This window comes from Sphaerodactylus townsendi, linkage group LG06 (assembly GCF_021028975.2).
Source record: "Sphaerodactylus townsendi isolate TG3544 linkage group LG06, MPM_Stown_v2.3, whole genome shotgun sequence".
Taxonomy (NCBI): domain Eukaryota; kingdom Metazoa; phylum Chordata; class Lepidosauria; order Squamata; family Sphaerodactylidae; genus Sphaerodactylus; species Sphaerodactylus townsendi.
The window spans coordinates 13,818,485-13,842,838 of record NC_059430.1 but is presented as its reverse complement, the minus strand read 5'-3'; the positions used below and the strand labels follow the sequence as shown (position 1 = coordinate 13,842,838).

Genomic DNA, 24,354 nt, shown 5'->3' with positions numbered 1-24,354 from the left:
TTCCTGGGCGTTATGGGATTAAAGAGAGGATTTGACCTGGGAATTACAGATCACATCATACGCACTGGTGGTTAGAAAGCCCAGCAAAGACTGTACTTTCTGAGACTTTTTAAAGGAAGCAACAACTAGGATGGAAAACTTCTGGTGTCCTTTTTACCCGCTTGTGCTTATAGAGAGTGTCCTAACCTACTGCATCTGTGTATGGTTCTCCAGTTGCACAATTAGTGGCGAATAGGAGAAGAGGCGGCTCAAAGGAGTGATCAATACTGCAATAAAGGGATTATCGGCTGCCCTCTCCCCTCCTTGGAAGAAATCTATAATGCCAGAAGTCTAAATAAAGCCCAAAAATATTCTAAGGGATCGTCTCATCCAGCACACTCTCTTTTTAAGCTGCTACCATCTGGCAGTAGCGTATCATACAGGGCCCCTGCAGAACTAGGACAATAAAGAGGCTTAGGAACAGCTTCTACTCTAGAGCTGTGGCTATGCTAAACTCAGCTGCTTCATATTGATGTAGTTTATGGGGCTATGTAGGGATGGAGTGGAGGATGATGATGTATGAGTCTGAAATTGCATGAGTCTTGAAATTGTATGGAGTCTGAAATTGTGTGCATCGAGAGGAATGCTGCTGCTAAATTTCGGCGAAGTTGTCGTGCACAATGACAATAAAATGCTTATGCTTATGCTTATGCTTATGCTTATGAACAAGCTTCCAAGGCAGTTTGAGGATTCGATCCTGGATCTCCCAGGTCTCAGTCCAACATTCTAACCACAACACCATGCTGGCAGTCTTCATACCTGTTTGCAAGGATGTTGCATCTGATCACATGCTATCTCATACTGGTTAAACCCAAAGGTGGCAACTCAGACTGCCCAGTTCACTAGGTTCACCAGTGACTATCAAGCTGTAAAATGGAACCTCCATGTTCATAGGCAGTCTGTCTTATATAAATCGAAGTAGGACCAGCTGGCTTCAGCTTCCCATAAATGTCTGGCTGACCACTGTTGCAAACGGAATGCATCTGGGTCACACGACTGGCTCATATTCTTCCTCCCGCTCCAAAATACAAGTGACCCAGCCCTAAAACTACATTTCCCATCATTCATCGGGAGAGACGCTCGCCTCTCCCCTGCTTGAATAGACGACATTTCTCATAATTCATCACCAAGGACAGAGCCGCTATTTCCAGACAACGGGAAATAGCTGTCGAGAAAAACTACATTTCCCAGCATGCTCTTTGCGTGCGCTGCTCGAGCTGTACGTAAGGGGCGGAGCCTAGACGTGGCAGGGAGGGAAATGTTGGTTTCGCTACGGTCAGGGATGGCGGCCGCGGACGGACCTTCTTGTTTCGCTGCCGGGCTTCCCCAGCGGCCAGGGGAGCCCGAGCGGCCTGCCGCCCATATGGCGGCGCTCATCTTGGCCCGCGGGGGCAGCAAAGGGATCCCGCTGAAGAACATTAAGCCGCTGGCCGGAGTGCCGCTGATTGGCTGGGTACTCAGGGCAGCCCTCGACTCCGGCGTCTTCCAGAGGTGTGCGCATGCGTTATTTCTCCCGCTTTTTAAAAAAGAGAACTAAGGGATTGGGGGTCTTTTGTCTCCAGACTGAACGTCGCGGATGTGTTGCGGCTTTGCTAGCAATCTAGGCACGTGGTGGTGGTTCTAATGGTTAGACTCATAAATTAAAATAAATAAAAATAGGGAAAATTTACTGAGCATAATTGAAGACAGGGTTGTCCAACATTGGCCCTCCTTGGGCAGATGGGAATTGTGGTCCATGAACATCCGAAGGGCCTTAGGTTGGAGACCCGTGATGTACAGTTTGCTGTAAATTGCACCCTGCAATATAATCTGGCATCATTTTAGGTGTGGTGTTAACACTGATGTCTGCTTTTGTTTTTTTATATTTGTGGTGGTTTTCATACCCAGATCTTAATTTATTGTTTGTTGATTGTGTTGATTCACTCTGTGTAATCTTCCTTGCATCCCAGTGAGAAAAGCAGTCTATAAATAACAAATACATGAAAAATAAAAGGTTTCTTTTTCATGTAACTTTTATTTTTTCATACGTACAAACAAAACATATAGCACACAGAAAAAGCACAATGCTACACATTTTACTCTGTAAAAAAATGCCTTAGCAGACCAGGTGCTCGGGAGCAGCAGCAGCAGAAGGCCATTGCTTTCACCTCCTGCATGTGAGCTCCCCAAGGCACCTGGTGGGCCAGTGCGAGTAGCAGAGAGCTGGACTAGATGGACTCTGGTCTGATCCAGCAGGTTAGTTCTTATGTTCTTATCACATATTGATTTCCAGCTATCTCATCTTTGATTAAAAGTTATCTCTAGGTTCATGCGTATAGAATTAAAACATGAATTCAATCATTATTTCCTAAGTGTATTCTAATGATTGCAATCTACTCCTTTCTTTAGATTTCAAACCCTGCCACCACTTCTCTATTTGAATAGATTTTCAAAAGATACTCTGTAAAAGGTTTCCAGTTTCCTAAGAAAGTGTTATAAATAAATAAAAGATTAATGAATCTTCAAACTGAGGGGGTTTCTTTTGTAGGGGGAATAAACAGGAGCCTTTTGGCACCTTAAACACCAACCACATTTTTATTCCAAAATGAGCTTTTGTGGACTATACGTAATGGACTTCCCATAGGTAGGGTGACTTGAATGAAAAATGCTGCCTCATTAATGGAATGTTGTTGACCCGGTTATGTTATTTATCTCCATGTCATGTAAAGCTTCAACTGTCCATGCGCGTACTGAATGTATTTATTTCTTTTATCTCCTGCCTTTTGCCTCTGGGGATGCTGGCAGAGACTGATGGGAATCGCAGTCCGTGAACATCTGGGGTGCCAGAGTTGAACACCCCTCAGTGGGGATGCTGGCAGAGACTGATGGGAATTGTGGTTCATGAACATCTGGAGAGCCGCAGGTTGCAGACCCCTAGGCCAGTGGTGGCGAACCTTTGGCGCTCCAGATGTTATGGACTACAATTCCCCATCGGCGCCTTCCAGCATGGCCCAATTATGGCCATGCTGGCAGAAGGGCTGATAAGAACCGCAGTCCATAACATCCTGGGCGCTTAAAGGTTCCGCCACCACTACTCAAACTAAGAGTACTGACGACTGGCCCAGAGTCACCTAGCAGCAGTCTGTGGTGGAATGAGGATTCGCACCTGGCACTCCCAGATTTTGATCTTAACACTTCGTTGCCACACTGTACTGGATCTATTTTTCCTCCCTCCACGCAGTTGGCAACCTTAGGTGGAGAATGCTTTCTTTTTTTAAAAAAATTACCCTGTAAAGAATCATAGAGTTGGAAGAGACCACACAGGTAATCAAGTCCAGCCCCCTTCCATGCAGGAACACACCATCAAAGCACTCCTGACTTATGTTCATCCAGCCTCTGTTTAAAAACCTACACACAAGGAGACCCCACCACTCTCCGAGGCAGTGAATTCCACTGTCGGGCAGCCCTGATGGTCAGAAAGTTCTTCCTAATGTTTAGGTGGAGATCTTGCTTGTTTCCCTGCACCTTGAAACTCCTATCACTCCTGTGTCCTAGTCTCTGAGGCAGCAGAAAACAAGATTTCTCCCTCTACAATTACATGACATCCTTTCAGATATTTAAACATGGCTATCATGTCCCCCCCCCCTTAACCTTTGCTTCTCCAGAATAAACATCCCCAGCTCCCTAAGCCTCTCTTCATAGGGCCGTGGTGGCGAACCTTTGGCACTCCAGATGTTATGGACTACAATTCCCATCAGCCCCTGCCAACATGGCCAATTGTAGGGGCTGATGGGGATTGTAGTCCATAACATCTGGAGTGCCAAAGGTTCGCCACCACTGTCGTAGGGTGTGGATTCCGGACCTTTTACCATTTGGTTGCCCTCCTCCGGACACATTCCAGCTTATCAATATCCTTCTTGAATTGCGATGCCCAAAACTGAACACAGCAAGAGTCTGTGGTGAATTGAGGATTCGAACCTGGCTCTCTCGGATTTTGGTCTGCTATACTGTGCTAGATCTATTTTTCCTCCTTCCAGGCAGTTGGCAACCCCAGGTGGATAACGCTTTGTTTCTGTTACACACTATGTCCCTCTGTGATACACCTCTTAAGATGCCAGCCACGGATGCAGGTGAAATGTTAGGAACAAGATCCACCAGACCACGGCCACACGGCCCGTGAAACCCACCAGAACCAGTTGAATTCCGGCCGTGAAAGCCTTTGACAATACACTGTACATATATTTTATGCATTTCTCAGTTTGTAAACCTTCCGTGCCATCTGTGCCACAAAACACCCCCCAAATTCCCATTTCATTTCTTATGCCAACCCATGACATAGGGGTGTTTGAAGCTCTTGTTTCTTTCATTTCAGACCAGAGTAGCACGATTTTCCTTTTGTCCGGAGGGTTCCTAGTTCAATAGAAACTATTCAGAACTTGCATTGAAAGTCTGAAGTCTATTTATGTATAGTTCTTAATATCCGGCTGTAATGTTAAGTAAATAGTGTTGAGTAAATACTCATTTTGTTTCAGAGTTTGTTTAAATTCACAGTCCTCAGGCCGGGAAGCCGCAAGTGTAGTTTTCACTTTTGAATGCCGTTCTGCCTCTCCACAGTAGAGTAATTGCAGGTGACAAATGTCAGTCCTGCAGGATTTTTAAAGCAAGACACTGGCCCTTTATCGCACAGCACCAGGAGAGCGGGTTGCAGGCAGGATGAAGGAACCCGCTCTCCCTACTGTCCCGTTCACATACCTCCATGCAGGCAGTGACTGGAGCCTGCAGAAGCAATGCGGGTTGCCGTTGGGCCTTCGCACGGAGGTGTGTCTTTTTTTTAAAAAAAAAGAAACCGCCTCCCATTCTGCATAGCTGCACAGGGAAGAACTTTAAAAACAGGGAAGCAATCGCTTCCCGGGGCAGCTGTTTGCTCGGTGAGCGGCTGCAATCCACATTGCAACTAAAGAATCGCAGATAGTGCAATTCTTGAAAAAACGGGGGGGGGGGGGACCAGGGGGAGCAGAGTGGATTTGTATTAGAAGGAGAAGAAGAGTTGGATTTATATCCCCCCCCCCTCCTGTAAGACTCAAAGGGGCTTACAAACTCCTTTCCCTTCCACCCTCACAAGAAACCGCATGTGAGGTAGGTGGAGCTGAGAGAGTTCAGAAGAACTGTGACTAGCCCAAAGTCACCCAGTTGGCATGTGTGGGAGTACACAGGCTAATTTGAATTCCCCAGATAAGCCTCCACAGCTCAGGCGGCAGAGCGGGGAATCAAACCTGGTTCCTCCAGATTAGAGTAAACCTGCTGTTAACCCTTTTCCACTGCTGCTCACCTTATGAGTGAGATCCATGCGAGGCCCCCCCCCCCCACACGCACGCACACAGGTTTTATCTTGTAGTTTTATCCTGTAATTCGCCCGGGTTTACTAACCTATGCGGAAAGGGTCGCTAACAGAGACGGTTTGCCATTGGCTACCTCTGCGGCATAGCAACCCCTGTCTTTTGAGGTGGTGTCCCATCTATTTTTATTATTAAGTTTATATCCTGCCCTATCCCCACAGGGCCAGATCCTGCTTAGTTTCCGAGATTTGCCAAAGATCACGCTAGTCCGGGCTGCCAAGGTCAGGGCTTAATAATATTATACCCAGGATTATGGGTGCTGGGCACCGGCATTTCCAAGGTTTAACAATTCACGCATTTGCAACTAAAAGCTGGAAGCTTATTATTTCCTTGTAAATCTCTGGATTTTCAAATAAGCGTATGTGCCTTCAGGGAAATTGCATCTGGAAAGCGGCGGGGGGATAAACAAACAAATGCCTTTTCTTAAAGATATATCAGAAAATGACTGATTAAACATTTCCCACCTGTCCACAGCTTGCCGTGTTGCAAGGTCGATCTTTATCGAGTCAGCAGTTGGAAAGTAGCTGCCACGTTCCACGTCTCTCCAGTCAGTCTCTCATATCTGCCGGGTTTTTTTGTCCTCCAACAGCATCTGGGTTTCTACAGACCACGATGAGATTGAGAAAGTGGCCAAGCAGTTTGGGGCGCACGTCCACCGGAGAAGCTCGGAAGTGTCCAAAGATTCCTCGACCTCTCTGGATGCTATCGTGGAGTTCCTTCAATACCATGATGGTACGGGCCCCGACGGGTTAAAAATAGGATGCTGTTGGGAAAATTGGCAGTTTTCGGAATAAGGCCCTGCTGAGTAGCTTAGAACAGGTTCTGATTATCCCACTGACAACAGCGAATGCCCCGGAGGAAGTTTTTGTTTGTTTCTTCTTGACTTGTCGGTAGTTTCACACATTATGGCAGGGATCTCCACCATTTTCAAGGAGGATATTGACAAGTTGGAACGGGTCCAGAGGAGGGCAACCAAAATGGTCACAGGTCTGGAATCCATGCCCTACCAGGAGAGACTTAGGGAGCTGGGCATGTTTAGTCTGCAGAAGAGAAGGTTTAGAGGGGCCATGATAGACATGTTTAGATATGTGTAGTGGAAGCCCCATCAGTCGTACAAGAGAGCTGGTACCTTTATCCAATTTGTTGTGTGTGTTTTTCCTCCAGAGGTGGACGTCGTAGGAAACATCCAAGCGACGTCTCCGTGCTTGCATCCCACCGATCTGATCAAAGTGGCCAAAATGATTCGGGAGGACGGCTTTGATTCTGTCTTTTCCGTAGTGAGGCGGCATCAGTTTCGGTGGAGTGAAATCAGAAAAGGAGGTGAGGGATCATTAGTCCTCTGTGTGTGTGTGTGATTATATACACTCTCTCATACATGGAAAGGATACAGAGAACTTCCCCCTCCTCTCCCCTAATATTAGAACTTGCAGGTACCCAAGGAGGTTGATGGGTAATGGTTTCTGGATGGGCTGTGACTAAATAGAAGAGCATCTGCTTTCCATTCAGAAAGTCCCAGGTTCAATCCCTACCACCTCCGTTTTTTAGAAAAAAAGGGCCAGGCAGTGGGTGATAGTGAAAGACTAGAGAGTCGCTGCCAACCCGTGAACAGACAGTATTGACCTCAGTAGACCGATGGTCTGATTTAGTAGAACAGAACTTCATGGGACAATGGGATGTACAGTTCAGGCCAAATGTGGTCAAAATTGTGGAATTCATCGCCTCAGGGTGTAGCGATAACTGCTTATTCAGGTGGTTTTAAAGGGAGAAGAGGTCCCATTTATGGAGGTCCACTGAGGGCTAAGAGCCGCACAGTCTAAGTGGAACTTCCACATTCAGAGGCAGTGTATCCCCACTGGGGGAAGCCAGAATAAAGGGTTTGGCTTCCATGCCTTGCTTGTAGGCTTCTCAGGAGTATCTGATAGGCTGCTGGGTGGAACAGAATTCAGAATGAGACGGCTCATTAAAGAAGAAGAAGAGTTTTGTATTTATACCCCACCTTTCTCTCCTGTAAGGAGACAACAAACCCCTTGTGATATAGGTGGGGCTGAGAGAGCTCCAAAGAACTGTGACTAGCTCAAGGTCACCCTGCAGGAATGTAGGAGTGCGGAAACACATCCGATTCGCCAGATCAGCCTCTGCCACTCAGGTGGAGAAATGGGGACTCAAACCTGGTTCTCTAGATTAGTATTCACCTGGTATTTATTACTACACCACGCCAGCTCTCTGGTCATTGGTCCAATTCTGCAGGTCTGTTGTCATTCTTTACTTCCCAGCCTCTCACCCTGTGATCCTTCTAGTTGTGGAAGCTGTACTTTGAACCGTGAGACCTTCTGTACGCAAAGCACGCCACGTACCGCTGAGTCACAGCATCAAGACTGAGTCACAACACTTCTTCACACAACGTGTGATTGGTGTTTGGAATTTGCTGCCACAGGAGGTGGTGATGGCCACTCACCTGGATAGCTTTAAAAGGGGCTTGGACAGATTGATGGAGGAGAAGTCGATTTATGGCTACCAATCTTGATCCTCTTTGATCTGAGATTGCAAATGCCTTAACAGTGCAGGTGCTCAGGAGCAGCAGCAGCAGAAGGCCCTTGCTTTCACATCCTGCATGTGAGCTCCCAATGGCACCTGGTGGGCCACTGCAAGTAGCAGAGAGCTGGACTAGATGGACTCTGGTCTGATCCAGCAGGGTAGTTCTTATGTTCTTAAGATTTGAAGCTGTATTATTAATAGTAAAACCGTGACGTTATCTAGTTTGATATTTTCTGCTCCGTTGGCTTCTGTCCAGGGTTCCAGGCAGCGAAACCTCACAAGTTTACTTGAGATCCTTTAACTGGAGATTAAAAAAAATAATCGTAATTAACAGCTGTCAAGCTGCGACTGACTTCTGAGGAACCTTCATGGAGTTTTCATGGCAAGAGACGTTCAGAGGTGGCTTGCCATTGCCTGGGCTTCCTTCGTGGTCTCCCATCCAAATACTAAACACGGTCAACCTGTTGTTACGTCTCAGACCTTTAGTCAATAAACAGACTCTGGGATATTGATCAGTAGCGTTTATTGAAAGGCATCGACGTCCCTAGCTTGACCTGGATTTCCAGGGTCTCTTTATCCTCGCCTAGTCCCCTCCCCTTCTTTCCCAGAGAAAGTGTTGCCTTGGAGGTCTAGGTGCCTCAAGGATGTCATAGGGATAGATGCGGCCACCTGCCTAGCCTCCCCCCTGTGGTTCAACGGGCACATCCTGTTTCTCCAAGGCAGAGAGGTTCCTCAGGGTCATTTGCCTAGTTACCTACAATCGGTGTCAAAGCTATAAACATCGAGGGAGGGAGGGAGGGAGGGAGGGAGGGAGGGAGGGAGGGAGGGAGGAAGGAAGGAAGGAAGGAAGGAAGGAAGGAAGGAAGGAAGGAAGGAAGGAAGGAAGGAAGGAAGGAAGGAAGGAAGGAAGGAAGGCCCTTTACATATCAATCAGGTTATATATCAAACAGGTTGCATTGGAGTTCACGATTCCTGTCAGGCTCTGTTTCTGACACCTGTGTAGCTTTCAAACACTGACAAGCATGGGATATGTGTGTGTTTCAGGTACTACGAAGTAGCCTCCAACCTATTGGTAGGACCCTATAAATTGACGTCCTCTGAAACATCCTGTCATTAACAGCCTCACTCAAGTCTTGTAAACATAGCACCATGGCTTCCTTCGCAGAGTCAATCCATCTCATATTGGGGCTTCCTCTTTCCTTGCTGCCATAACTTTTCCTAGCATTATTGTCTTTTCCAGTGAGTCTCGTCTCTTTTCATAATGTGACCAAAGTACGACAGCCTCGGTTTAGTCTTTTTCACTTCTAGGGACAGTTCAGGCTTGATGTGATCTAGAACCCACAGATATGTGTTTGTGGGGGGGGGGCGGGGTTGGTGATCCATGGTATCTGTAACATTCTTCTAACACCAGATTTCACAGGAATCTATTTTCTACCTGCCAGCTTTCTTCATTGTCCAGCTTTCACACCCATACATAGTGATAGGGAATATTAAGGCATGATTTCACGTGATTTTGGTTGCCAGTGACACATTCTTACACTTAAGAATCTTTTGTTTGTTTGTTTATTTATTTCTTGGATTTCTATACTGCCCCATCCCCAAAGGGCTCTAGGAGGTGTACAGCATAAAATTCATACAGTATCAGATAAAGGAGCAAATCATACAAAACGCAGTAAACAAATAACATAGCTCCATCCAGTTAATAATCAATAAAACTCACTAAAACTCCATATAAACAGCGGTTAATACAATTAAATAATTAAATAAGAGGCGTCCAGAAAAACCCACCTTTCTGGCTCCTTCATGGCTGCCTTTCTTATCTCTTTCCAGTTTCTTGGTCTCGTTCACCCTTTTGCTTGGTGATGGAGGCAAGGAACAGAAATGCTATTTACAGGCTCGTCTGGGCTCTTCAACCTGCTAGATAAGACACATTCGTCCCTTAATCAGGAAGCATTGCAGGAGGGAGCTTTAATGGTGTTTTCCCCCCACAGTGTGTGAGGCGACGAAACCCCAAAACCTGAATCCAGCAAAACGTCCCCGGAGGCAGGATTGGGACGGGGAGCTTTACGAAAACGGGTCCTTTTACTTCGCCAGACGGTCACTGATTGACAAGGGCTATTTGCAGGTTGGTGCTGACGCGGTGTGGAGCTTTTCCGAAGATCACCCGCATTTAGTAGACTTTCCTTGTGGAATTCCAAGCTGGATTGGGGCCTTCTCTCTGGGGGTGCAGTTCAGTTGATGGACCTTGTGGCTGCATGAAGTTATGTCGTCACTGACTTACAGCAACTCCTATAGCAAGTGATAAAGCGAAGGTGGTTTGCCGTTTCCTTCCCCTGCAGCGTCTTCCTTGGTGGTCTCCCTTCCAAATCCCAGGAATCTTTCATCAATTGAAAAGCAGATTGCTTGAGCACGAATTCCAATTTCTGATTGAGAAAGCTCAAAGTTCCTGTCCCCTTTATATCTTGGGATTATTCCCAAGAAGCTGTGCTTAGCTAGATATTTACACCACAATCTGAGATGGTCTCACTTACCTTGTCTCTTCTTCAAGGGCGATTTGCCAACATTCTGAAATTCCAAATGGCTGTGCTCATTTCGTTCAACCCACGAAGACTCGATGCAGCATATTCTGCTTATATGTCCAAAATGTAATGGTGTTAGGCCCAATTTTTTTCATTGTTTCCAAATCAGTGCTTTGTGTCTCCCTTGAGCAGGATTCGAACCCAGGTTTCCCAGATCCTAGTCCAACACCTTCACCATTACGCCACACTGGCTTTCTATCTATATATCATGTTTCTTTTTATTCTCCTCTTCCTCTGAAGAGTCCAGGGTATCGTACGTGCTTTTCTCTTTCCCATATACCTTGCAGATGAAGAACTGGTTTTTGTACCCTTCTTTTCTCTACCAAAAGGAGTCTCAAAGCAGCTTACAATTACCTTCCTTCCCTTTCCCTCCCCACAACAGACACCTTGTGAGGCTGGTGGGGCTGAGAGTGTTCAGAGAGAGCTGTGACTAGCCCAAGGTCACTGAGCAGACTTCGTGTGGAAGAGCAAGGGAGGAAGAACCAGAAGAAGAAGTGTTGTTTTTTATACCTGGCTTTTCTCTACCTTTAAAGAGCCTCAAAGCAGCTTACAATCAGTGGCATAGGAGGTTAAGAGCAGGTGCATTCTAATCTGGAGAACCGGGTTTGATTCCCTGCTCTGATGCTTGAGCTGTGGAGGCTTATCTGGTGAATTAGATTAGCTTGTGCACTCCAACACATGCCAGCTGGGTGACCTTGGGCTAGTCACAGCTTCTCGGAGCTCTCAGCCCCACCTACCTCACAGGGTGTTTGTTGTGAGGGGGGAAGGGCAAGGAGATTGTAAGCCCCTTTGAGTCTCCTGCAGGAGAGAAAGGGGGAATATAAATCCAAACTCTTCTTCTTCCACAACAGCCACCTTGTGAAGTAGGTGGCGCTGAGAGAGTTCAGAGAATTGTGACAAGCCCCAGGTCACCCCATAGGCTTCCTGCATAGGAGCAGGGAAACAAATCCAGTTCACCGGCTAAGAGTCCGCAGCACATGTGAAGGAGAGGGGAATCAAACCCAGTTCCCTAGATTGGAGTCTGTTGCTCTTAACCACTTATACTACGCTGGCTGTCAACCCCTGTTGGCTATAAAGCTCTCTGGTTGACTTTACCGACATTTGCACTATCTTGCGACCTAACCCACCGTACAGGTCCGTTGTGAGGATTAAATGAGGAAGGGTTGAGTCATGTTTGCCACTCTTAGGTCGATTCCGCACTTGCGTTATTGACCTACATTCGAGCTGCGTTTGACCTAAGTGCTCCGCACAACCACTGGGATCGACGTGGTTTTGTACCAGCTTCACCCCGTGTAATGGTCAAATTTCCGACTCCCGTTGGGAACTACTACTTTTTCAGGGAACCACGCTCGAACTCAGCTCAATTCCAGTAAAGTGCGGAATCTCTGGTGCCAGGAGTCCCCCATTCAGCCAATCACAGCTGAGTGTTTCAGGCATGCGTACAGCTGGCCAATCAAAAAACTCCACCTTCGTCCCTCCATTCCTGTGGCAGTTTTTTTAATAACGTGTGTGGGGATAGACGGAACATGGCCGTAGAACAGTAGCCAATCAGAACGGAGCGGCGAAGAGGCAGAGGATGATTCCGCCCTCCGAGCTGGGATCAAGCTGGTTGCAGTGGGGAACAACCATGTCTTCGACCTAGGTCAGTACCCTTCTCAGGGAACTGGGTTGAACCTATTTTACTCGTGTGCGGAATCGCCCTTAATGGAAGAGAGAGAGAACACAATGTGATAGATATAAAGCGTGTGTGTTCAGAAGGTATGAAGCCACCAGTCTGTGGGGGCTGCAGAACGAATGCTTGTACATCTTGGAAAATTCTCCTTTGGGACCGTGAACAGCCATTAATATTCATTTATATCTCACTTTTCTCCCCAACGGAAACCTAGAAAGTCTCCCCTCAATAGGCTCACTGACATATGTCAATTTTGTTTAGGGCGGGAAAATGGCTTATTATGAAATGCGGGCCGAGCACAGCGTGGACATTGACGTGGATATCGACTGGCCGATCGCAGAGCAAAGAGTCTTGCGGTAAAAAAAAGGAGCAGCATTTGCTCGACGCCGTGATTTGTTGCTGTGGGTAATCCCCCCCCCCCCCCCGCCCGCCGCCCCCCGCCCTGGGCTTAGTTCCAGATAATCAAGTTCGTACCGACAGTTAAGCAGAATGATCAGGCCCCTGTTCTAGACATCAACCGCATCCATTGTGCATGGATCCATTGATCAGCCTGCCGGACGGACGGTCAACTGAGAAGCCCGTCCCCAAGGAACACCATGATTGGATGTTGCCGTTTGCCTTGCCCTGAGCCACTGGGCAAAGAGGGGACTGAAGAGGGGGCTTAATGATGTAATTGAAAAGCTGTTTCAGAGAGGAGGTTGGGGCTCATTTTTCAACCCACCCCCGCCTAGAACGCTATTATGCCAAGTAGAATGTTCTAGGTCCGTGGTGGCGAACCTTTGGCACTCCAGATGTTATGGCCTACAATTCCCATCAGCCCCTGCCAGCATGGTCAATTGGCCATGCTGGCAGGGGCTGATGGGAATTGTAGTCCGTAACATCTGGAGTGCCAAAGGTTCACCACCACTGTTCTAGGTTTTTCTTGCTTTATGGCAAAACCTTGACCTAGGAACTCATGCCACAGCCGAGCAAAAGAGTTAGTTGTGACCAAATTCCTTCAAGGATAGAATCTGGGAGTCCCAGGTTGCAATCCCCATGTTGCCATGGAAACTTGCTGGGTGACCCTGGGCCAATCGCTCTAAGCCCAGCCTACCAACATAGAGCTGGAAGACACCTCAAGGTCATTTGGCCTAACCCTCTGCACAGTGCAGGAAAATCACAGTTCCCCACTCCCCCAGTGTTCTCTGCCATATGCCCAGAGGATGGCAAAAAAGCCCTCTTCCCCCCACCAGGATTCATGGGCCAATCCGGCCTGGAAGAAAATTCCTGATCCTATCCCCAAAGTGGCTATTGGCATTACCCCGGGGACGTAAGAAAGGGCCACGAAAGCCAAGCACGGATCCATCCCTTTCTGCCCTCCCTCTTAGGATCTGCCTGAATTCATCGTGGTGAGTCATGGAATCAATGTGGCTGTCAGATGGCCAACTAGCCTGCAAATGAGACACACACACACCCCCCCACACCCCCGCCCGAGGAAACTGGTTTTACTGGGTAACTCTTCCATCTATCAGGAAGTTCTTAACATGTTCTGCAGGGCCTATAAGACCGAGCTGTTCCATCGGGCTTTTGGAGAAGTTGGTTGCTGAAGGCTTTCCCTTTTTAACCTGTGGCCCTTATTCATCTCTGGGCCTTTCCGTCTCCCACTCAGGAGCAGCAGTGGCGTAGGAGGTTAAGAGCTCGTGTATCTAATCTGGAGGAACCGGGTTTGATTCCCAGCTCTGCCGCCTGAGCTGTGGAGGCTTCTCTGGGGAATTCAGATTAGCCTGTACACTCCCACACACGCCAGCTGGGTGACCTTGGGCTAGTCACAGCTTCTCGGAGCTCTCTCAGCCCCACCTACCTCACAAGGTGTTTGTTGTGAGGGGGGAAGGGCAAGGAGATTGTAAGCCCCTTTGAGTCTCCTGCAGGAGAGAAAGGGGGGATATAAATCCAAACTCTTCTTCTTCTTCAAGAGGGGCTTTTTAGATCGTCTGGACGCTATATTTTGTTTCGCTGTGTTTCAAATGGCCTTAATTTTAACGTTAAGAGTCTTTATTTATATTGTATTTTTATTTAAATTATGAGAGTGCTCTTTTGTTAAGTTATGTTCTGTTGTTATGTTGTACACCGCTCAGTGCCCTTTGCGGGTGAGCTGTATACAAGTTTAATGAATAATATTAAATAATATTAAACAACAACAACATCATTTAACCAAAAACTCTTGATTTAATTGCAACCTGTTGGTTCTGGTCCGGCCGTTTGGGACAACAGAAAATAACTCTGCACCGTCCTTCAGATACTTGAAGATGGCTAAGGGTAAATGTTCAAGTTTGCTTAGGAGTAGGCCGGTCATATGGTTTAATTACTATTCTGGCCCATATGTGCAGCCTGAACGGTCCATTCTAAAATCTGATCCAACACCTCTGTGTGCTGTAATGGTTGAGCTAGAATCTGGGAATTAGAATCCCCCACTCTGCCAATCCCATTGTGGGGCCAGGACCGCGTCTCTGGTCCTACACAGCTGAATTAGTTTAAGACTAAATTAGAAAACACCCAAGAAACAGTTTTGAAACAGAAGATAAGTTTACTGGACAGCATAAGTATCTGACCAGGGTGTCCCCTTAAGGGTAAGAGGCACACCCCTTCATACAAAGGGACCAATTTTTATAGACACAAAATACAGACGTCACACAATCATCATCATAAGAGTTACGTACATAATCCATACCTCTTTCACGTGCTACAAGCATGTACCTTTAAAATCCCATTGGATAGATCTGTCTCCTGGTCACAGTAAGACAGCCTCTTATTCTACTTGTTACATTCCTTCTGTTACTCAAACGCTGCATGCTGTTACCTCTACCCATATACAAAGGGCAGCAATAAAAACTAGCTTGTTGTCTTCAAGAATAACTTGTTATTCTTGGTTTGCTCCCAGAGAGAGATGTCCTTAAGGTATGCAGAATTCTGACATTCCTTAGGATCATAAAACTTTCCTTTCCCAGCATGAAATGTTAAAACTTCAAATGATTTTACAAACATTGATTCTAACACAATTATACCTTCGATTCTAAGACAATAGAATTATAGTGAAATACAAATACATGTGAATCTCTCATTATCATTTCTGTGTTCATTTAACTATATATAGAAAAACACTTTTTAATTTAACTAATCACATTCATGTCTAACCCAAAAACCAAAGTTATAAATTTATATGGCTTCTGTCACATAGTAACCTGTAGTTACAAGACCTTAAAGATGTTTATCTGTACTTGCCTGCATCTTCACTGAGAAGCTGCTAACATGCAGGCCTGCTGGTCTCTATACAGAGAACCATTTTGATTCTTCAAATCCTTGGTTCAGGCAACTTCCATGTTTCTTGATTAAATACAAATTTTATACATTCTGGCCCATCTCCACACCATACTGTCAGCCCAGTCTACCAAACAGGGTTGTTGTGAGGACAGAATGGAAGAAAATGGGTTAAGCTGCTTTGGATCTCAATTCGGAAGAAAGGTAGGGTAGGAATCAATGCTGAATACTCTTTGCATCTTCCCATGATCTTTTTGTCATGGAGGAAGGGGTTTAAGGGAGGAAGAAAAAGCAGTTTCTCTCTTCAGTCTCGGTCGTTTCCTATGTATTTCCAGGTTCGGCTATTTCGGAAAAGAGGCCCTCAAGGAAGTAAAGTTGCTTGTCTGCACGATCGATGGTTGCCTGACCACCGGCCACATCTACATTTCCGAGGATGGAAAAGAGGTCCTTTCTTATGACGTCAGGGACGCCGTCGGGATTAATTTGTTACAGAAAAGGGGCGTTGAGGTATGTTTGGCTTCTGATTGTTTCGGGGACATTTGTAGGGCCAGAACTGTCCTGAAGAATCTCTGTTTAGAGAGGAACATCTTATTGAGGGGCTCCAATGCCTGCAGCCCATATCTGGCTGAAAGAAGGAAAATAGTTATTACCGTCATTATCATTTAAAGCGTTCAAAACGCTTTATGCATTTCAGCTTGTTGTAATCTTTACAACAATCCTGCAGTGTAGGTCGGTGTTGTTACTGGAAACAGGGAACGAAGCTGACATTTCACAGCAGAGGCAGGATCCAAACTCTTCTTGGGCTATTCTGCATTCTCATTTCCCTCACCTGTGTATATTCGCTAACTGGGAGGCGAGAGGGATCTGCTCTGCAGGTGTTTTGCTCCCTCTAGTGGTTGATGTGATATTACAGTAGCTTATGTCTATCCCAGGGGTAGGGAACCTGCGGCTCTCCAGATGTTCAGGAACTACAATTCCCATCAGCCCCTACCAGCATGGCCAATTGGCCATGCTGGTAGGAAACTGATAGTGTAGTTCCCTGGTATCTAGTAATCCCTGGTCTATCCTAATAACCTGCTGTTTAAATCTTCAGGGAGATATGCTGGACATAAAGCGATGTAATATCAAATTGACCAGTAAGGGGGCGGGGGGGGGGGGCGGGGGAGAAGTGCAGAACAAAACAAATCCCCGAAGCAACAAAAACATGCAAGCGAGGAAAACGAGAATGCGCAGCTTTGGCACTGTGATGCGCATGATATATGTGCATGATATTCAACTTTTTTGCAGTTAGAATTGTTGAAGTTCCTTCAAATGGAACATCCAGACTGCAGGGGTCTTCAAATTATGGCCCTCCAGATGTTCAGGAACTACATAAGAACATAAGAACAAGCCAGCTGGATCAGACCAGAGTCCATCTAGTCCAGCTCTCTGCTACTCGCAGTGGCCCACCAGGTGCCTTTGGGAGCTCAAATGCAGGATGTGAAAGCAATGGCCTTCTGCTGCTGCTGCTGCTCCCGAGCACCTGGTCTGCTAAGGCATTTGCAATCTCAGATCAAGGAGGGTCAAGATTGGTAGCCATAAATCGACTTCTCCTCCATCAATCTGTCCAAGCCCCTTTTAAAGCTATCCAGGTTAGTGGCCATCACCACCTCCTTGGTACTACTTGCTACTTGGCCATGCTGGCAGAGGCTGATGGGAATTGTAGTTCCTGAACATCTGGAGGGCCATAGTTTGAAGACCTCTGATCCAGAGCTTTGTATAGCATGGCGTGAATTTTTATAGAATTAGGATTCAGCGCCGAGCGGCATTCCTAGACATCCTGCAAGCTCAGAACAAGAGAGAGAGACCGTGGCTCAGTGGAAGGGCCTCTGATTTGCTGCAGAAAGTACCTGGTTCGACCCCTGCCATCTCTAGGCAGAAGGGGCTGTGAAGGACTCTGCAGAACTGCTTCCGCTCTGAGAAGGCCAGGCTGACTTTGGTAGTCTGAGTCAGATCGAGGCAGCCTCTTGTGCGTTCAAGTTCTCCAATCCAATCCAATCCAAAAACCTTTATTAGGCATAAACCAGAAGTGCCATACATTCCAAATACAAAAAGAGGATCATTGTTATATATCATGTAGAACATGAATTAAAAATGTAGCAACTGCTTCAGAAAATTCTACATGAGGGCTGTTCAATAGCTTAGATATTTTTAGTTTGTCTGAGAGAAACATAAATTCTGGAGGTAGTAAAGCTCCCAGATCGGTTCTAATATCATTATACCTCAAACAGTAAAGCAGGAGGGATTGAGTCTATAGCGTTGGGCCAGTACCAACAGCAACGCTCACTTTGTGGGATGTTAAGGAAACGACCTTGAAGATAGACAGTGGGGAATGAGTTGCACCTTGCTCTTGTCATGACCCATCTGCACTTATAATTAACAAGTTGTTCTAAGTATACAGCAGGGCGAGATTTCGGGGGTGTGATCCCAAAGTATAGAGGGGAACAGGAACTTTGTGCAGCACTCAGGAGAGATTGGTATTCCTGGTCCTACAGTCTGATCTTTAGATGATGGTAAATTTCCGTGGCGGTAAGCATATGAAGAGACTCCCATGAGAAACCCAAGGAGAAGATTTTTTTTCCAATATGGAGCCACCACTTCGAAAGCTGAAGCTCCCTCATTTCTAGTAAGTTCAAGTTCTCAATGTGGCGCTTTCTCCCTTGTTCCGAGTCCAGGAGTCATGTGACTAGAAGAAAGTCTGTCTGCACGCTGGCCTGGCATAAGAGAGCAGGCGTGGTACAGCGGAGAGAGTGTCGGACTAGGGTCCTGGGATACCTGGGTTTGAATCCCTGCTTATTGATTTGTTTGTTTATTAGACTTATCGCTGCTCTTCCCTGGAAGGTGGTTTCTGAAGTTTAGTAAAACAATACGAAAACCACAATAAATACTAGTAAACAATCCTTATAAAATCGGATCGGAGACAGCATGGGCGGAATCAAACTGCCTCAGACTGACAGTCGGTTTAGCTTATTCCGCCCCCACCCCCCAAATATCCAGTATTATTTAATTTGGGGTGGGACCTCAGCAGACGAAATGAGGGTGAGGGGTCAGGAAAAAGGGGGGGAAGGAAAAGGAGAGGGATAAAGAAATGGGAGGGGGGAAGGAAAGGGAGGCAAGGGGGGGGGAAGTGTGCTGGATAACCTTAGGCCCATTGCAAACTTTCAATCTGGCCTGCACCAAGGGGTTGTTGTTGTGAGGGAACCGAGGAAGGGGAAACAACATCCTGGAGCAGCAGTGGCGTAGGAGGTTAAGAGCTCGTGTATCTAATCTGGAGGAACCGGGTTTGATTCCCAGCTCTGCCGCCTGAGCTGTGGAGGCTTCTCTGGAGAATTCAGATTAGCCTGGGCACTCCCACACACGCCAGCTGGGTGACCTTGGGCTAGTCACAGCTTCTCGGAGCTCTCTCAGCCCCACCCACCTCACAGGGTGTTTGTTGTGAGGGGGGAAGGGAAAGGAGATTGTCAGCCCCTCTGAGTCTCCTGCAGGAGAGAAAGGGGGGAAATAAATCCAAATTCTTCTTCTTCTTCTTCTTTGAGCCCCTACTGGGAAGAGAAAAGGGAAATAAAGATGTAAATGTTCAATAATGCTGGATGCCGTACTTGATACCTCAGCAGCCTGACTGAGTGATGGAGAACCACACTGAGCTGCCTTGCAGGGTATTTCCTCAGCGATGACTTTTCACCTGGGTGTACTTTTCCCTCCAAAACACTGCTTCGCAGATTCGGTGTTTCCGCCTTGCTCCCTGCCATTGTACTGATATCCTTTGGTCCACTCAGGTGCGGCTGATCTCCGAGAGGCACTGCTCCCCTAAGACGCTTTCCGCCATGAAGCTGGGCTGCCGCGCGGAAGTCGGCGTGGCCAACAAGCTGCCCGTCGTCGAGAAATGGAGGACAGAGCTGAACTTGTGCTGGAAGGAAGTGGCGTACTTAGGTCAGGCCCTGCTTGCCTAGCTTATTGATGCTCGTGCCCTTTTTTTGGACCAGAACTACCCTGTTTCCCTGAATATAAGACATCCCCTGAAAATAAGACATAGTAGAGGTTTTGCTGAAGTGCGAAATATAAGGCATCCCCCGAAAGTAAGACGTAGCAAAGTTTTTGTTTGGAAGCATGCCCGACGAACAGAACACAGAAAAATAAGACATCCCCTGAAAATAAGACATAGCACATCTTGGGGAGCAAAAATTAATATAAGACACTGTCTTATTTTCGGGGAAACACAGTAGTAACACCCTTCAGCTGACAATTCCTGATCAAGGCTCTCAACAACAGAACATTTTGAAGACCATTAATTCATAGAGACGCTATAATTCAGAAGTAACCTGAATCATAGACTCATAGACGCTATAATTCAAACCCGGAATCATCGAATCATAGAGTTGGAAGTGACCCCAAGGTCTAACCTCCTGCAACGCAGGAACACGTAATCAAACCACTCCCGTCAGATGGCCATCCATCCTCTCTTAAAAAACCTCCAGAGAAGGAGACTCCACCACGCTCCAAGGTGGTGTATTCCACTGTCGAACAGCCCTTATTGTCAGAAAGTTCTTCCTGATGTTTAGGTGGAATCGCTTTTCCTTCACCTTGAACCCATTAATCCTGGTCTTAGTCTCTGGAGAAGCAGAAAACAAGCTTGGCCCCTCACCAGCATGCTATCGCTTCAAATATCTAAACGTGGCTATCATGTCACCTGAAGGCACGTAAGACATAAGACAGGTTGTTTTTTTTTTAAAAAAAAAACCTGGCTTGCCCTCCCTCCGTCATGCCAAACAAAGAGGCGGTCAGGAATCTTAGGTTGGGGGGCAGCTACCTGCCTCTTCCCCCCTGTTCATAAGTTACAGTGAGCATCCGTGCAATTTATTTATTTCATTTATTTATTATTCAGCTTTTATACCGCCCTCCCCTGGAGGGCTCAGGGCGGTTCACAACGGAAAAACAAACAACATCAGATAATAATAATAAACAGACACCGTACATTCAGTACTGGTGTACATTAAAACAGCGTTCCATCCTTAAATACATTAAACAACATACCATCCTAATAAAACATTTCAAGCAGAGGATAGTGCCCAACAACTAAACTACTCTAAGAGAGAACAGTAGGGCCCCAGTTGTCGAAAAAGGAGAGGGGAGGGGGAGGGGGGGCATCAGCGGCTGGCCTCCCCAAAAGCCCGGCGGAATAGCTCGGTCTTGCAGGCCCTGCGGAACTCATTAAGGTCCCGCAGGGCCCGGACAGCTGGCGGAAGAGCATTCCACCAGGCAGGGGCCAGGGCTGTAAAGGCCCTGGCCCGAGTGGAGGCCAGCCGCGTCATAGAGGGGCCAGGGACAACCAGCAAATTGGCCTCTGCACAGCGTACACTCGATTTCTCCTTAGACGTGCGCTGAGTCCATCTCACGTTATATGCAGGGCACGTTGGAAGTCACACCAGAGCCAACAGATTAAAATTAAATCCCAAGACTTTTTTGGCTAATATTAGAACAAACTTCCTGACAGAATAGTTCCGCGGTGAAGCAGGCTTCCTTGGGTGGAGGCGGGCTCCCCTTCTTTGGAGGTTTCTAAGTAGAGGCTAGATCAGCCATTCTCAACCAGGGTTCCCTGGTACCCTGGGGTGCCGTGAGCATGTCCCAGGGGTACCGCGGCAACACTACCGCCGCGGCCCCCTCATTTTTGTGGTGTCTCCCACCAGCACCAGCAAGGACATGGAGCTGGCCCATGGGGCAGGGCCTGCCACAAGGTCAGCAGCCCCCCCCCCCCCAGTGCTTCCCTTCACCCTGGCAAGCAGGGGCAATGGGAGGGGAAGGTGGAGGGTGGCGGCAGGGGTACCGTGAGATATGAAGAGTGAGGTCAAGGGTACCCTGACCTCGAAAAGGTTGGGAAACACTGGGCTAGATGGTTGTCTGACAAGCTGATTCTGTGAACTGAGAACAGGGCAGGTGGGTTGCATCCCTAACTTCCACCTCTCACAACACTCTACAGCACCTCAGCCAATGTGGTGTGGTGGTTAACAGCAGGTGGATTCTAATCCGGAGAACCGGGTTTGATTCCCCACTCCTCCACCTGAGCGGCAGAGGCTTATCTGGTGAGCCAGATGTGTTTCCGCGCTCCTGCATTCCTGCCGGGTGACCTTGGGCTAGTCACAGTTCTGTCGGGACTCTCCCAGCCTCACCTACCTCACCAGGGGTCTGTTGTCGGGATAGGAAGGGAAAGGAGTTTGTGAGACACCTTGAGTCTCCTTGCAGGAGAGAAAGGTGGGGTATAAATCCAAACCACTCCTCCTCCTCTACTTCTTCGTCTTCCCCTATCCACACACACTCTATTAACCCTCTCACCCACTAATCCTCTCCAGAAACCCAGTCAACCCCGTCCTCTCAGGTACAGCTGCCATCCCATCATAACCCATGTCAATCATCCATCCATCCCCCCCCCACCTTCCTCAATCTACAGGTCTTAATTTTAAATTGTGGCCACATTCATTTAACATTCCACATTAAAACACAGGAATAAAACACACACAAAGTGCATTGAAAGTGCATTATTCTACATGTGCGGAAGGGGCCACAGCTGGCAGCGGTGCGTGTTTTCTTACTCTTTTCTTTCCCTTGTGATGAAACATTGGAATGCACTTGCTACTAACATCGTGCTTCGAATAACCTGATTTCGTATGCCTCTGTTACTGCAGGAAATGAGGAATCGGATGTGGAGTGCTTGAAGAAAGCCGGCATGAGCGCGGTCCCCGCCGACAGCTGTCCGGCTGCGCAGAAAGCCACGAGCTACATTTGCAAATGTAACGGCGGCCGAGGTGCAATCCGGGAGTTTGCTGAGCACATATTCCTCCTGATGGAAAAGGTGAATTCGGCTGGGAAGAAACCACGATAACAGACTCATGAAGCCGCTGCTGCCGTAGGGGAGACGAAAAGACGTTTCTTCCTTCTTTCTCTCTGATGGTTTTCTCTATTTACTTGCAGCGCGGTTTTTTGACATTTCAGATAACCAACGGGCATTGCCGAGAAACGTGATATATTCCCCCCCACTCCCAGCACTTAAATGTTCATTTCCAACTGCTGCTCCTCACTATTGCAACAGCTGCAGCCTAGCAAGCCAATAACCCTCAATATTTCTTGATGGGGTTGGTTGAAAGGTTCAGAAATTGACTGCGTTAATGCTTGCCTTTCAGCAACCCGGCTTTTGAAAAGGTGTAAACATGTTTAAAAAAATAGAACTGGCTGAAGAGGATATGACATATCACATCTGGACAAAAGGTTTTAGCATCCTCCCCTGACATGCTGGTTTTCCGCAAGCGGGGAGTTGTTTAATTTTTTTAAAATACGGAATATTCTGTTGTGCTGCGCTCCTCCTGAAATTGTTCTGCCCATTCCTCCTCTGTATGGATTGTTACTCCACTACCGTTTTCCTGGCCACAATTCCCACCAATCAGTGACATGCGTTTCCCATCTGTGTGATTCTGCCTACCTCGCAGGATTGTGGGGAAATGATAGAACCCCATGCATGACATTCTCAGCTCCTGGCAGGAAGGATTGGGGTAGCTGCTCTGTTTAATATTTGCTTATGTGCATCTGTGCTTTCGGAAAGGGCATCTCATCCGCCCGTCAGTAATGGTGAAATATTTGCGTTCCGGGTGGAAGTAACCTCTGTGGTTTTATCATTCCATTTCAAATGACCCTTTGCGAAGTCATGTTATCCTTTTTACCCTTCGTTGCATATTTTTTTAAAAAGCAATAATGGCTCTTTTCGCACAAATCTCCTAAAGTGCTTGTAAAATGTTTTCAGTTCCTCCCTTTTGTTCGCATCCATCGCATCCACCCCCTTGAAAAAAAAATCCTGGCCGCTATTTTGTGACGTTTCCCTTTTTAAAAAGTTTTGTGCTAAGTGAAGGCTTCCATGTTTCACGGCCTTGTGCTGCATTCTCTACTCCTTGCATACTCAGTACTTAGAAGATTGTGCCCCCCCCCCCCCCCAATAAATGAACAGACAACTAAATGTATTGTCGAAGGCTTTCACGGCCGGAATCACTTGGGTGCTGTGTGGTTTCCGGGCTGTCTGGCCGTGTTCTAGCAGCATTCTCTCCTGACGTTTCGCCTGCATCTGTGGCTGGCATCTTCAGAGGATCTGATGTTGGGAAAGCAAGTGGAGTATATATATATCTGTTGGAGTGTCCAGGGTGGGTGAAGAAACATTGTCTGTGAGTAACAAAGAAGGCAACCAGGTCAATAGTTGAGGGCATCTGAATAGAAGTATGAGTAACAATGAGGTCTATAGCATGGGAGTAACAATGGAGATAGCATGGGAGTAACAATGGAGAACAGTGACCTTGCTATCTCCATTGTTACTCCCATGCTATAGACCTCATTGTTACTCATACTTCTATTCAGATGCCCTCAACTATTGACCTGGTTGCCTTCTTTGTTACTCACAGACAATGTTTCTTCACCCACCCTGGACACTCCAACAGATATATATATACTCCACTTGCTTTCCCAACATCAGATCCTCTGAAGATGCCAGCCACAGATGCAGGCGAAACGTCAGGAGAGAATGCTGCTAGAACACAGCCATACAGCCCAGAAACCACAGCACCCAAGACAACTAAATACTGCAGATAGAATAAAGGGCAAGGGGAGCGGAGTGAGCCTCCAGAAAAATCATGTTTTCTCTCCAAAATACTGACAACCAGAGCAGGGGAGCCCTATTTGCTTTACTTGCAGAGCTGAGAACTTCAGTTTTGATTAGTAAACATGATGACCGGAGAGTGAAGGGTTAACCCTCTGCCTTTACACTCCTTTCCTGCATGGCCCCAAGGCAAGT

At 47.1% G+C, this 24,354-nt stretch overlaps 1 protein-coding gene across 1 annotated transcript; it reads left to right on the top strand.

Annotated features, from left to right (window-relative positions):
* The first annotated feature begins 1,277 nt into the window (after positions 1 to 1,277).
* On the top strand, positions 1,278 to 23,505 carry CMAS (cytidine monophosphate N-acetylneuraminic acid synthetase). Its single transcript, XM_048499530.1, has 8 exons — positions 1,278 to 1,530; positions 6,004 to 6,146; positions 6,579 to 6,734; positions 9,941 to 10,074; positions 12,462 to 12,556; positions 15,830 to 16,001; positions 19,310 to 19,463; positions 22,211 to 23,505. The coding sequence occupies exons 1-8, from the start codon at positions 1,298 to 1,300 to the stop codon at positions 22,405 to 22,407; spliced, it is 1,284 nt and encodes a 427-aa protein (XP_048355487.1). The 5' UTR covers positions 1,278 to 1,297; the 3' UTR covers positions 22,408 to 23,505.
* The last annotated feature ends 849 nt before the right edge of the window (positions 23,506 to 24,354 follow it).

What these genes read in the sequence shown, in the direction of transcription:
- CMAS (XM_048499530.1), top strand. Translation starts at nt 1,298, where the DNA reads ATGTTGGTTTCGCTACGGTCAGGGATGGCGGCCGCGGACGGACCTTCT. An exon ending in GAGTGAAATCAGAAAAGGAG is followed by an intron (nt 6,735 to 9,940) that starts GTGAGGGATCAT and finishes TTCCCCCCACAG; the next exon opens with TGTGTGAGGCGACGAAACCC. An exon ending in GCAGAGCAAAGAGTCTTGCG is followed by an intron (nt 12,557 to 15,829) that starts GTAAAAAAAAGG and finishes ATGTATTTCCAG; the next exon opens with GTTCGGCTATTTCGGAAAAG.